At 48.4% G+C, this 15,072-nt stretch overlaps 1 protein-coding gene across 1 annotated transcript in view; it reads right to left on the bottom strand.

Moving 5' to 3' along the window:
- LOC125644196 (trifunctional purine biosynthetic protein adenosine-3) overlaps positions 1 to 15,072 on the bottom strand; it is a 63,579-nt gene that overhangs the window by 8,787 nt on the left and 39,720 nt on the right. The window contains exons 15-19 of the mRNA XM_048867804.2: positions 12,494 to 12,745; positions 11,982 to 12,134; positions 9,944 to 10,147; positions 9,484 to 9,615; positions 8,768 to 8,898 (exon numbers count right to left, since the gene is read on the bottom strand). Of these exons, the coding sequence (XP_048723761.1) occupies positions 8,768 to 8,898; positions 9,484 to 9,615; positions 9,944 to 10,147; positions 11,982 to 12,134; positions 12,494 to 12,745 (872 nt within the window). The remainder of the gene's footprint in view (positions 1 to 8,767; positions 8,899 to 9,483; positions 9,616 to 9,943; positions 10,148 to 11,981; positions 12,135 to 12,493; positions 12,746 to 15,072) is intronic.

Here is a 15,072-nt window from a genome sequence, read left to right as displayed (position 1 = left end):
GCCATATTTAAATGTGAATAATTTTAAAATGAAACTACCAAAACTATTTTCTTAAAATATCCATAGCTTTAAAATAATGAGGCCTGTTAAATACCAATGAAATGTACCAAAAACAACGAAGTTTAAAGTCAGCGCATTAGGTTTGAAAAGTTTATGCTAAATTGGCTGTGCAGTTGTTCAGTGCATTGGCAGTGTGGTTGAGTGGATAGGGCTGGACTGGCTTCTATTATTGCTTTGCTACTGACCTCTTGTGTAACCCTTGACAAGTCACTTCACCTCTTTGAGGCTCTGATTCCCTTCCCACTCTGTCTTATCCATTTAGATTGTGAGCTCTTCAGGACAGACACGGTCTCTTAGGGTAGGATCCACAAAACACTTGCCGATCCCTGGAGACCTCTAAGCTCACTCAGCACTTATGTTTTTCAGGTCAGAAAAGGTCCCTGGGTGTCTCAGGCTCTGGGCAGGCACACTGCTGCTTCCCTCTAGGCATCTGGACACCTATCTCTTGCTCCTCTAGAGTGATTCACGACCCAGAAAATAAGTGACTGAACGCCTAAAAGTCACAAGCGGGGTCCAATGCTGTAGGCAACCTCTGAGCATGCCCCCAGACCAAGTGTGGTTCAAAATCTGGCTGAGGAGGAAGCAGCGGTGGTGCCATGTACCTGATGACTTTTAGCCCAGTGGTTAGAGCACTTGCTCAGGATGTGGGAAACCCTAGTTCAATTCCCCCCTCTCAAAGGGCGGGGGGGAGGATTTGAACAGGGGACTCACACTTCTCAAGAAAGTGCTATAACCCCTGAGCTATGGGATGTTCTGTTGTGAAGCTCTCTCCACCTCTCGTGTTGAAGCTTTTCCACTGTAGATAAATAATTAAAATGATTGGAGCACAAGGACTGGACCCCAGGTCTCCTCCCTCCCTCCCTCCCTCCCTCCCCAGCAAATGTCCTAATCGCTGGACTCCAGAATCATTCCTACTCTCAGTCTGGCCCCAGGATTGTCCTCCTATAAATAGTCATTCGGCCAGAGAATGACAACGCACGAGAATGATACTGTAAGTCCATTGGTTAGGGCACCCATCAGGGAAGTGGGGGACTGACTCAGGGCCCAGTGCCCCTGCTCCAATCACTCTTGCATTGTTTATCCAATGGGGAACACCTTCCACAGGAAAGGTAGAGTGCCCTGCATCAGATGATCCCATCACTTAGTGGTTAGAACACTCTTCTGAGAGGCGGGAGTCCCCCTTTCAAATCCTTGCTCCCCCTCTGCCACAGAGATGGGGACTGAATGTGGGGCTCCCACTTCCCAGGTAGAGTGCTCTAACGAGCGAGCTAAAAGCTATAAGGTGTGCACCGCCACTTCCTTCCCCTCCCCCCATTTCATGTGGAATGAGTCAAGTGCCTACATCATTCCTGCAAGAAACCCCTTAGGCACCTAAGGTGCCTGACTCTACATGGCTGGTTCTCATCCGTGGATCTCTAAGTAGACCTTGATGCCTCCCTGCAGCCTGGACTTAGGTGCCTGTCTTCAAGAGAGGTGAGGGGCTTAGCTCTTGTCAGCTTCTCCCACTGGCTAGCTTAGACAGCTCCCCACCTAATGTGCTGGCTTTTGCAGATTGTGTTCTGAGGTGCCTTTCTCTCCCTATGCATTGGATAGGGAGCCTCAGTGCCTAAAAGACAGTTACCTGTTCCGTAACTGGCGTTCTTCGAGATGTGTTGCTCAGGTCCATTCTGTATTAGGTGTGTGGACTTGCCACATGCACTGGTGCCAGAAGTTTCCCCTCAGCAGTATCCTCGGGGGACCAGCTCTGGCACCCTCTGGAGTGGTGCCCACATGGCGCGGTATAACGGGCCCTGCCGGTTCCCTCCTCTGCTCCTTCTTACTGGAAACTCCAGCAGTGGGGAAGGAGGGCGGGTCGTGGAATGGACACGAACAACACATCTTGAAGAACAGCAGTTATGGAACAGGTAACGGTCTTTTCTTCTTCGAGTGCTTGCTCATGTCCATTCTATATTAAGTGATTCCCAAGCAGTACCCCTGGAGGTAGGAAGGCGTTCATGGATGTGTTGATTGCAACACAGCTCTGCCAAACCCAGCTTCATCTCTGGCCTGCTGAGTGATGGCATAATGCACTGTGAATGTGTGAACAGAGGACCACATCACAGCTCTACACATGTCCTGGATAGGGACGTGCGCCAGGAAGGCTACTGAAAACATCTGCGCTCTCGTCGAGTGGGCTCTGACAATCGGCGGCAATGGAACCCCCGCCAGGTCATAACAGGCCCTTATGCATGAGGTGATCCAACTGGAAATCCTCTGCGAGGACACCGGAAGGCCCTTCATCTTATCTGCTGTAGCGATGAAGAGTTGAGTCGATTTATGGAAAGCTTGGTATGTTCTAAGTAGAAAGTCAAGGCCCTCCGGACTTCCAGGATGAAAGATGCCTCTCTTCACTGGTCTTGTGCGGTTTGGGACAAAACACTAGGAGGAAGATGTCCTCGTTCATATGGAAGGTAGAGACCACCTTTGGCAGGAAGGCTGGGTGGGGCCGCAACTGAACCTTATCTTTGTAGAAGACCGTGTACGGAGGTTCTGAGGTCAAGGCTTTAATTTCTGAGACCTGTCTTGCTGACGTCACTGCCAAAGGAACGTGACCTTCGATGACAGGTGGGAAAGGGAGTAGGAACCTAGTGGCTCAAAGGGCAGGCCAGTGAGCCTAGAGAGGACCAAATTAAGATCCCACTGCAGGACAGAGGCCTGTACCTGCGGGAAGAGTCTCTCAAGTCCCCTCAGGAATCTGACCATTATGTCAAGGGAAAACACTGTCTGTCCTCAGATTGGTGGGTGAAAAGCAGAGATGGCCACAAGATGAATGCTAATAGAAGAGTGTGTGCCAGGCCCTCGTTCCTCAAATGGAGCAGGTAGTCCAGGACAGCCTGTATGGAGGAACACAAGGGAGAGATGTCCTCTTTGGACGCCCAGTGGGAAAACCTCGTCCACTTGGCCAGGTAAGTCAGTATAGTTGAGGGCTTCCTCCATCCCAGGAGGACCTGTTGGACCCCTTCCGAACAGGTCTGTTCCTCCAGGTTCAACCACGCAGCATCCACACCGAGAGGTGGAGGGACCCGAGGTTGGGGTGTAGGAGTCGACCGTGGTCCTGTGACAGCAGGTCCGGTGGGTTGGGCAGGGGCCATGGAGGGGCTGCCGACAGGCTCATAAGCGTGCCGAACCAGTGCTGGCGAGGCCACGCTGGAGTGATCGTGATAACCTGCGCTTTCTCTCTTGGTCTTCACCAGGGCCCTGCTGATGAGCGGAATCGGAGGGAACGCGTACGTCAGGCTCCCTGACCATGACAGGAGGAAGGCATTGGAGAGGGAGTCCTTGCTCAGACCTTGCAGAGAACAAAACTGGTGGCACTTCCTGTTCTGTCTGGTAGCAAACAGGCCCACTTGCAGAGTTCCCAACCTCTGGAAGATCATGCAGGCTACCTCTGGATGGAGCGACCACTCATGGTGAGAGAAGTCCCTGGTGAGCTGGTCTGCCAGTGTATTCCTGATGCCGGGAAGGTGACAAGCTTCCAGGTGGATTTTGTGGCTGATGCAGAAGTCCCACAGATGGAGCGCTTCCTGACAGAGAGATGACGAGCGCGCTCCTCCTTACCTGTTGATGTAGAACATCGAGGCTGTGTTGTCTGTCAGGACTTGTATCACCTTGCCTGACAGGTGCGGCAAGACGACTTCACACGCCAGCCAGACTGCTCAGAGCTCTTAGATGTTTACATGCAACCGCATTTCGTCTGGGGACTGCATCCCCTGAGTCTGGAGGATGCTGATATGCGCCCCACAGCCAAGGCCTGAGATGTCCAACACCAACTCTAAGGAGTGTGGAGGGCTGTCGAATGGAACCCCTTCCAGGACTGTTCTGCGGTCGGTCCACCATCGCAGCAAGAGAAGTATCGCCTGGGGAATGGTAACTATCTTTTCCAAGGGGTCTTGGCGACTGGGAATAGACTGTCGCCAGCCATTGTTGCAGGGGTCGCATCCGGAGCCTGGCGTAGCGGACCACATAAGTGAACGCTGCCATGTGGCCCAGAAAGCGCAGACAGACCCTGGCCGTAGTCAAAGGGAGAGCGGAGATTTCCGTGATTTGATTCGTCAACGTGTGGAACCTTTCCAGTGGCAGGAGCGCTCTGGCGCAGGTAGAGTCGAGGACTGCTCCGATGAACACTATCCTCTGCACTGGCGCTGTCGACTTTTTGTCATTCACCAGTAGGCCCAGACAACGGCACATGGCTTGAAGCACCGCGACATCCCTTTGGACTTGAGATCTGGAGCTGCACTTGATGAGCCAGTCATCGAGGTTCGGGTAGATCTGGATACCCCAGCGCCTGAGATAAGCCGCTGCCACTGACATGCACATGATAAACACTCTTGGTGCTGTCGCCAGGCCGAATGGCAGGACCACAAGCTGGTAGTGGTGGGGCCCCACTGTAAACTGGAGGAAGAGTCTGTGTCCTTGAAAGATCGCTATGTGTACATATGTGTCCTTCAAGTTGAGAGCAGCATACCGGATCCAGGGAGGGGATAACAGAAGCCAGGGAAACCGTGCGGAACTTTAGCTTCTTTAGGTACTTGCTGAGGTCTCGCAGGTCCAGGATAGGCCGCAGACCGCCCTTGGCCTTTGGGATTAAAAAGTACCAGGAATAGAACCCCTTGTTCATGTACTCACAAGGAACTTCTTCCACCGCACCCAGCTGTAGCAACCCCTTTACCTCCTGGGTGAGGAGACTCTCGTGAGAGGGGTCCCTGAAGAGGGACAGGGAAGGTGGGTGGGAAGCAGGGGTAGAAAAGAACTGGAGAGTATAACCCTGTTCCACTGTGCTGAGGACCCATCAACCTGAGAGGGAAAGGTGGTTAGAGAACACTGGGAAAGATGGATCTGGGGACTAGTTTGGTAGGTTGCCCTCGGGTGCACCCTCAAAATGACTATTTGGCCCCCTGCTTATTCTGGGTCCAGCCCAACTGGGCAGAGGGTGGCTTAGATGGCACTTGTAGCCCTTGGCTCATTTCCCCTGGCCCTGTGGCTGCTGTGGTTTGAACCGCTTACGCGCTGGGGCTGGGACGTAGAGACCCAGGGTCTTCAGCGTGGTGCGGGAGTCCTTGAGGCCATGCAATTTACTGTCTGTTCACTCCGCAAATAGGGCCCGGCCATTGGAGGGCAGGTCCTGCATTGACTGCTGGGCCTCAGTGGACAACCCAGAGAGGAGCAGCCAGGAGGCTCACCGCATGCAGATAGCAGAAGCCATGGTGCGAGCAGCAGCATCAGCAGCGTCTGATGCCGCCTGGAGGGCCACCCTGGCCGTGGTTGTGCTCTCATTGAGGATTGCCCAAAACTCCTTTTTGGAAGCCTCAGGGAGCAACCCTTCGAACTTGGCCATGGCTTGCCACATGTTGAAGTCATATCGGCCCACGAGGGCTTGGTGGTTGGCCACTCTCAGCTAAAGGCTGGAAGACAAATAATTCTTATGTCCGAAAAGATCCAGCCTCCTGGAGTCTTTATTTTTGGGGGTGTCCCTGAGTTGTCCCTGCCTCTCCTTGTGGTTAACCACCTCGACCACAAGGGAATTGGGGGCTGGGTAGGAGTATAAGTACTCATGCCCCTTGGTTGGCACAAAGTACTTGCATTTGGCCCTTTTAGAGATAGGGGCCAGGGAAGAGGGGGTCTGCCACAGGGCATTAGTGATCTCGGAAACCCCTTCATGAAGGGGTAGAGCCCCACTGGCAGGAGCCGAGGAGCAAAGGACATGAAACAGAGAGTCTGAGGGCTCCTCCAATTACTCTGACTGAAGCCCAAGGTTAGAAGCGACTCTCTTCAAAAGTTCCTGGTGTGCCTTGGCGTGCGTCATCCTGAGGAACTGGGTGAGGGGGCCCCGTGATACCCTTGTCTGGCGGTGATGAGGCTGATGCCGGTGCTGCGGGAGCCTCCACGTTCATTGGTGGTTCAGCAGCTTGCTCCCCTGGCTCCTCCCACCCGAAGTCTCAAGCACCTGAGGGGGACAGGATATCGAGTCCGCTGGCCTCTCCGAGGCTTCTGACATAAATCAGGCAGCCTGGGAAGGTTGGGTGAACCCCCAAGGGCTCCACAGGTACCATAGTGCTGGCCACTATGCTTGGGGCCATGGAACAGGTTTCAGTGCTGATAATGTAGTCGACACTGCCAGTACCAGAGCTTGTCCTGCAGTCTGGGAACCTTGCTCCAAGCCGGAGCTACCAGCGGAGTGGTCGGTACCAGGCGACCAGGATCGAGCTGAGCAGTGGCTCTTGTCCAACCGCTTCCAGTTGCTGCATCCCGAAGCTGACCTGTCTGAGCAAGATTGTCTTGGTTGGGCTCTTGGGGACGGACGGCGTTCGGAGGATCTGCTTTGGATACCCGGCAATCCACGCCTCATGCTACTCGATTGATACCGGGATTTCAAACGGGACCAGGAGCTACTATGGACCGGTTGCATCATCCTGAGTAGGGCGATCTTCTTTTTGGAGAGGGGCTATGACTGCCCAGCAATCAGCGGTCTCTGGTGCCCGATCAGTCCCGAGATCAGTACCAGGCCCTTGAAGACAGTTGGAGCCGGTCCCGGAGCTCTTGTCAGCTGGTGCGTGCCTCAGAGGGTCTGTGCCAATCTACCGGCTAAGTACACCTTGAGTCCCTCGATTGGTGCCCTGGGTGCGGGGACCAAAAAGGGCTCCACTGAGCCTGCCTCCTCAGTCCTGAGGCATGGTGGCTGTGGGCAGGCGAACGCTGGTGGGACATCCCTCTTGATGGGGAACAGTACTGCCGAGGTGGGGACACATGTATAGGTCCCAACACAGATTTTCCTGGAGACCGGGGTACCGTAGGAGCTGGTGAGGGCAGCACTGGGAGCGTCAGGATCTCATGAGCTGCTTGAAGGGCTTCGGGCGTTGATGGCACCTGAAGCTGGCTGGGGCCTGCACCATTATCTGGAGTCGCAAGCAAAGCATGGGATGGGCTTCACTGCTCAACTTGAGCTGGGGCCCAACTTCCCAAGGGGGATGTTGAGCTGCCTGACATGGGTCTTGGCTCTCCCCCTGCCCTTTCCTTTCTGTTGCGGGAGGCAGGAGATCTTCCCCTCACAATCTTTTTCGGCTTCTTGACCGGAGCTGTGGAGGGAGACCAGTGCTGGCTTGCGTACGGCGCCAGGGAGCACTGAGCACAGAGGCCATGGTGCTCGGTCCGGAGTCAGACTGCTGCTCTGGTGCTGAAGTGAGTGCCGACATCTTAGAAGGATATCACACACCTTCGTCCTAGATTTGAAGGACTTGCCGATATGGCATTTGTCACTTATGTGCCCTTCACCTAAGCACCTTAGGCAGCTGGTATGTGGATTGCTGATGGGCATAGGCTGTTTGCAGCGATCGCAGGGCTTAAAGCCTGGGGACCGGAGCATGCCCCGACCCCTGGTTGGGTCCCATCCAGGACTAACGAAGAGTTCGAGAACTACTACTAAGGGTAACTAAGAAAATTAGTAACTATATATAGCTATTTTACAGGATTTGAAAGTTAGCAAGAACAAAGAACGAAACAATGCTAGCCGAAGCAGCAGACATTCCAGCACCGTCACTGGTGACAAGAAGGAACTGAGGATGCAGGGAGCCAGCAGCGCCCCTTATACCGCACGCTACGCAGGCGCCCCTCCAGAGGGCACCAGAGCCGGTCCCTTACGGATACTCCTGAGGGAAAAAACTTCCGGCACCGGCGCATGTGTCGAGCACACGCACCCTAATATGGAATGGACACGAGCAAGCATGCGAAGAAAAACTCACAGTATGTCTACACTTACCAGGGATCGACGCTGCTGCGATCGATCCACCAGGGGTCGATTTAGCGGGTCTAGTGAAGAGTGCCTAAGAGACAGGTGCTGTGACACTTTGAGCCTCGCAATGCCTCAGTCCTTTTGTGGATCTCACCCTTACTGTATATTCGTACGGCATTAGCACAATGGGGTCCTGTTCATAGCTGTATCCCTTTCTGTGGCGGGGGGAGGGAGATACTACCTCACCTACCTTGTCCCTCTAATGTCATGCAAATAGTAATAAAAATAATAATAATTAATAATTTGTTTAAGCATCAGATCCTGCTCTAGTTGAAATCAACGGCAGAACTCACATTGGGCCCGATTCTCCATTGTTTATAATTGATAAATATTTTTGTAAACCAAACAAATACACTAACCCTGAACAAGGACTCTCTCCATGCTATTTTTAAACTGCAGCCATGTTGGCTGTAGCATTGTCTGAAATGTACATATTTTCTCACCATAGCTGAACTTAAAAACAAAAAGAAAGGCTTTTGTTCAAACTTTAATAATAAAAATAATCACCTTTGGGGAGACCCCAAGCAAGGAAAATATTAGCTCTAGAAGTGAAAGGTAGGTAGGTTGGTGGAGGTGTGGTTTTAATTTTAAGTGTTTTGCAACATTAACAATGGCAGGGGTTTCTAGGAACACCCTACAACAAATCCCAGTAACACCTCTAGGATGGAAATAAGACATACTATTATCTCCATCCTACAGATAGGAGACAGAGAAGTTAAGTGACTTTCCTAAGGGCACAGACAGTCAGTGGCATAGAAGGTTTCCGTCTCCCAGTTCTGTGCTCCAGCTCCACCTCTCCCCTATAAATATTATTAATCCTTGGCTAGCTTTCCACAGCAGTGAGTTAGTAAAATCTGATTCAAAAGGTAAAACATTGCTTACTTTTGTAGGAATACCAGCTCTTTCAGCTCTTCTTAACCCTTCCACGCCTGATCTGTTAGAAATGACGAGGACTATCTGTGCATAGCTGGTTGGCTTTTTTGTGCTGGTTATCAGGGCTTCAAGGTTTGTGCCTAAAATGAAAAAGAAGAAATGAAGACCAAGCATTTCTTGGAGGGTAAATATGAACATTCTGAGACAGCTTTTAAAAACAGTAACTTAGGAGGAGCCTGAACCAATGGCCCCTGAAGTCAATGGGTGTCTTTCCATTGACCTTAGTGACTTGGGGGTGTGTGTGTGAGAAATGGTTTAATAAGTTACGCATTTGTAAAACATACTTTCCAGTGCATGAACTATGTTGCATGAAAGTTTGGTCTGTTTGAAAATACAACACTGCATCCCTCTGATCAGCTGGTTGATCACCGAAAGGTGGTAAAGATGTGTGTAAGCAAAAGTTACATTTGCAGGTGTATCTCACAAACAGTTTGCAGCCGTGGGTAATGATCAGAGTATATCCAATTCAAAATGGCCTGGGCAAAAATCTTTTCTGCCTGCCCTGAGGAGCTGCCCCTTGATGTCGATCTCTAGGCACCTGACTGAAAGCTCACTGAAGTTCATGGAAACACTTCCAATAACTTGAAGCAGTTTTGGTTCAGGGCCCAAGTTTCTTTTTCAACAGCCTGTGTTGTACCTTGTAGCGAAGAATGCAAAAGCCTCACCTGTTCCAGAGATGAGAACAGCCACCTTCATTTTGCTTGTTTGGGTTTTGCCTTGGATATAGTTGTGCAAAAACTGTAACCTATTTGTTTGCAAGGCTTGAAGCAGATTATTGACTTCAACATGGGCAGATTCTTAATGGGGGGGAAAAAAAAAGTGTTACATGTAAACAGAGAAATATAGAGGACATAAAAAGGACTTCCGCACCTCTGAAAATTAGACGAATAGCATTTCTTGTTTCTCACCACTTCAAAGCTAACACTCATTTATCAAACACTGTTAAGCATGTGTTATATGTACTGTAACTGGAGTCTTCAGAACTAGCATTTTAACACACCTATGGAGCAAATGCAACAGAGTATCTATGGACCAGATCCTCAGCTAACATCAGTGGAGCTTCACCAATTTACATCGGCTGGGGATCTGGCCCTACTTTCCTCTAGGTAAATGAGAATCCAGTACCTGTGTGTCGGGAGACGACTTTCCCAATCAGCCAGGCTTCCTCATGTCTCTGTATGTCTTTCAGAACCTGCTGAGCCAGTTCCTTCTCTACCACCAAGACTGCGCCGATCCCGCAATTAAACGTTCGGGCCATCTCCTCTTCTGAGAGGTTCCCCTCTTTTTGAAGCCAAGAGAAGATTTCAGGTATCCGCCAACTGTGAGCATCTGAAAATGGCTGAAGCTGTAAACTGCTTGTTGAAGTACAAAACAAGTGTTTAATAGCAATGATTGTCTTGACACAAATACTCAAGTTCCTAGAATATCAAGAGCCAGAATTGCTGGACGTGAATTACAAATGCAAAAGTGATTAGACCTGGGGCAGTCTTAGGCCCAGTGATCTCTGCTACGATGCAGAAGAACTGGATTTAATTCCCAGTCCATGTCTCTTACTGCCTCAGTCAGCAGGGTCTGGAGTGTTGGAAAACATGGTTCAGCCCATGGAATGTAGAAAATGAATTACTCAACTGTGACCCATTAATTAATAATTAGGTAGGGGCTTTGAGGATACTTCAGAAGGTGCTCTTTTAGTCATCCTCTCCTCGGAAGATGACAGCTGAAATGGTAGAGAGGATATAAAATGAGGGAGGGACCATCAAATTCCAACAGACAAGACCCCTTTCCCCCATGGCAAAAACTGATTGGCCCGCAGCAACAGCACTGCTGAACAAGCCAGCATGATGGAGTTAAAAAGGGAGTAGATTTCTTTTTGCCATATGATATTTTAAATGTTATGTCCTGGTTTTCATACATTAGTACTCAGAGTTTAGCATACAGAAGAGGCAAACTATAAAAATAAAACACAGATCTGATGATCTCAGTCTGCGGAAGAAAGCACAATCTATTATTTGGAACAGGGAACTGGGAGTCATGCGTTCTCTGTTTTATTCTGCACCTGGCACCAACACAATGTGATCCTGAACAAGACACTTAACTTTCCTGTGCCAACAGTTGCTTGCTTGTAAAATGGGAATATCATCATCCCACTGGGGACAGGACTCAGGGCAGGGGGAAGGGTGGCTGAAGAGGGTGCTTAGTCCCTGCCCTTGGGGTTGCTCCGGAGCCTACAGGGTTGGGGCGTGAACAGGCTGGAAATTGCTTCCCCCCTGCAATTCCAGAGCTTAGCTGAGGGGCGGAGAGGCTTCTCTGTGCCAGCGCTTTACGGGGCTTTGGCACAAACAGGGCCTAGAGGGTCTTGGGCTTTCCTGGGGCACTGGCCCAGCCAGAGGCAGTGGGGGAAGGAAGGAGCCTGCTGGCCAGGCTGTTGATGAGCTGAGCTCTCTGACCAGTGGCTAGGGATATGGAGGAGCAGCGGGCTGGAGGAGGAGGGGACAAAGGGGAAAAACAGCAAGAGGACAGCGAGAGGGGGAGCACATAAAGGGCCAATGAGTAAATAGCAGAGGCAACATGTCATCAGCCACCGCCTGGGGCCTGCCTGCCTGCACCAGCCACCGCAGTGTGCAGCCAGTGCTGGCAGGAAACTGGATGGGGGGCGGGGCTCTACTGGCCAAGAGCTGGCACACAGCGTGGGTTGCCCTGACGGACCAGTTGGGGGAGCAGCCGACCCCGTGCACAGCATCTTCACCCCACCACTAGTCTTGCACACCCACCCCCATCATCAGCCACTGGATCCCGCCCCCAGGCAGCTAGTGAGCAGGGATCCAGCCAGAAGCAGGACCCACCGGGTGGGGGGAGAACAGAAAATACAGGACAGTTTGCCTGTTTTTAAGAAAAAGCTGGGACACCTACAGGAGGGCTTAAATACAGGACTGTCCCTTTAAAAACAGGACATCTGGTCACCCTACTACAAAGTACTTTGTAGGTATTCTGAGCGAAAGGGAAAATTCAATAAAGATCTAGTAAAAAAATAAACTGTGTTCTAGACATGCAAACGTTAGACTCAAGGAAAGTGTCAGTTTACCTTATACCACACGAATGGGCTTTTCAGGTCCATCCCCACAACTGTGCATTTTTTTATATGATGTCCACTTTGCTTCCTTACCTAAAACTACACCAAATGATCCTGGGAGAACTCGGGGGATATTTTCCAACAGACCTCCTCCAGTGATGTGGGCGTAGGCCTTAACACGCCCTGAACGAAGGACAGGCAACAGAGTTTTACTGTAGATTTTAGTCGGGGTTAACAGTAGCTCCCCTGTGAATGTAAAATGAAACAGACTGATTACAACACAGAAATAAATGTCAATCAAATTAAACCAAGGAAGCCTAAAAATATTCATTTACCCAGATACTGAAAAACAACTGCTATATGATAGAGTAAATGGACTTAGAAAGAGAAGAACGCTCTGCTCTAACGCCTGTAGTACACACCAGTGTTATTACCCATCTGTCCCTCCACTTAATTTGTTTCAGAGTATTTAATTTAGAGAAAAGGGAAAGAAGAATATAGTCAAGTAATAGTGGAATCATAAAAAAAAAAAAGTTATGTTGGGAAGACAACCATGACGTTTTGTTACATTTCAGGAGAAGAGGTATTCGTATTAGTGATGGTACCTAACGTCTGGTCACCAGAGCCAGCAACTGATGGAGATGTGAAATCTAAAGATGACTTTTCTACAATCTTCCTTACGAGGCTAAACCCATTGCTGTGAACCCCAGAGGAAGCTATTCCGATGACAACATCCCCCTCAGCAACTCTCTCCAGTTGGGGGAGCATCTGTCCTTGTTCCACGGCACCAACTACAAAGCCAGCGAGGTCGTACTCCCCAGGCAGATACATGCCAGGCATTTCAGCAGTCTCTCCTCCTGCAGGGGACAGGGAAGGAGAAAGAATAGGGGTGAAAGACATTGTGATGAATATACATATGATTTTTAAATGTTTCCAACCGGATGCGAAGGAATGCAGCGGTGTAAATAGGCTACATTAAAAAAAAAAAGGTATAAAAAAAGACAATGAAAAAAATTAAGTAACACCAACATTTGTCACATGGCTGTAGCTCTGGTCATTGGAACTGACAACAGGCAAATTGGAATGTTGTCAAGAAATCCTAATTCCTGCTGGCCAGGGTTAAAATTACTATATACCTACATTTGTTTATACAGATTTTTTCATCGGGTTTGTTATCTAAGTGCTAATATGGCTTCCATCACAGGAGTATCTGAGCACAGAGACCACCTCCTGAGCACGGAGCCTTAGTGAAAACTAAATCTATTCCTTTATACAGCAAAATATAAATGCTTAGATTAGCACTCTGGAGAATAACAGACAGGCTTAATTCCCCTCTGGGGTGTGGCTACGCTACACTAGGAAATGGATCCAAGGACGCTGAAAGCATTAAATAATTGACTGCTTCACTTGTCTTCACAATGGTTTAGCATATCCTTGTTTGGCAGAGCCATGCTGGCACATCCATACATAAAATGCCTTACTAACCTGGTTGGACCAGTCCACTCTGAAGTGTCGATCCCACAGTGCCCAGGACTGTTGCTGGGAGCAGAGTTGTTTCAGTAACTTCTTAGCACATGGCACTGCATTGTGGGATGGAGTTAGCAAGGCTAACTGAATCAGTGCAGCTGCAATGCTTACGGCTTCCTGTCCACACTGGAGCGATACCCTTGTAGATTAGCTCAGGTATGACTGAAATGGTGCAAAGGCCTTTTCCTAGGTGTTGCAACCATTGTGTACAAGTAAGTTTTGCAAAGTGCATGGCACAGCTGCAGTGCGTGGATGCAAAGGGTCATAGAGCTGTTTAGTCTGTTGTGACTTCTTTTTTGCCTAGTATAGACAAGACCCAAGGTATTTAAAAGTAGCCTTCTCATGTAACAAAATGTCTGGAAAAAATAGTGATTTTAACAGGTCTGAAACAGAGACAGTGATAGAATTCTACCATCCTAATGGCTACTTGACCCATGGTCTCGGATATTTCTGAATATGAGCACGCAATGATACACAGTATTCCCATTTAAAACTTAATGATTAATCTCCACCAGTTAATTTGTAAGTCTCCAGCTTCCTTTCTAACCTCACTGTCAGTGACTATGTTTGCAGTTGTGTACTAACTGTAATGGAAATTAAGCCCTGAATTTTAAACAGTTTAGTCAATGCATGTGACAAGTTTTGATATTTAAATATGAGTGTATTTTAGATGCAGGGTTTGAAGTAAGTAGCCCATTTGTTCATATACTGGTATGAAGTAATGAATTAAGAAAATTTTGATTGGCAATACGTACATTGCCTGTTTTTCACGGACAAAGCTTGTAAAAATACCTGTAAAATGAGAGATCCCCATTAAGAGAAGTGTGAATGACTCTCTTCTTTCTATTTTTCAAAGATTGGGAAAATGGTAACTATCATAATTTTTAAAACATATGTAATGCAAGATGAGCTTATCTGATTTTGCCATCTCTAAGTGGTACATGAGAAGGTTTGTTTTGAAAATGTATTAAGCTTTGCTCCTGTATTTTTACTAGGGAAGATAATTACTTCTAAAAGGAGGAGAAATGTAAAAACAGAAAGAGGGAGCTGAACTTTGCTTTGTAGTTTTCATTCTTCTAAACTGTAAGCTTACATTCTATTACTTTATAACGTAAGGATTCATATTAAATACTTGGATAACACAAGATTCAGCTAACAGAATTTGAAACATTAATGAGTTGAATGACTTTTAAAGGTTATATTTTTGTGAAAGTCACAAGTTAAAATGAACCATTATATGACTTTTATGTAACAGTAGCTTCAATATTGAATAATAGGATATGTACATAATTTACTAATAAAATATGATCACCTAGTGTATAATGACAGTTTGAGGGAAAATGCTTAAACTTACATCTTAACATCTTGGGATAAACTGATTTTGTGAAAATTTGGATACTGCAAACACAGAGTCTTCATCAGAAAACAAACATGCCTCTTCAGCACATTTATAAAGTGACTTGAAATATATAAATAATTCAAATATGTGAACTATTGGCAGGAAGGGCTTTATGGAGCTCATTTTTATGAAGTTAAATGAAGAGACAGGGAAAGAAAATTGTCAAAACATGGATTCCTGACCTACTCGTAGCTTTTGTGAACAAAAAGCACCTGCTATGAAGGTGGATGGAGACCCTATTTCATAAAGCATAGGCAG

Source organism: Caretta caretta, chromosome 1, assembly GCF_965140235.1.
Source record: "Caretta caretta isolate rCarCar2 chromosome 1, rCarCar1.hap1, whole genome shotgun sequence".
NCBI lineage: Eukaryota > Metazoa > Chordata > Testudines > Cheloniidae > Caretta > Caretta caretta.
Note: the sequence above shows the minus strand (reverse complement) of the source record. Positions and strands in the feature narration are given on the sequence as shown.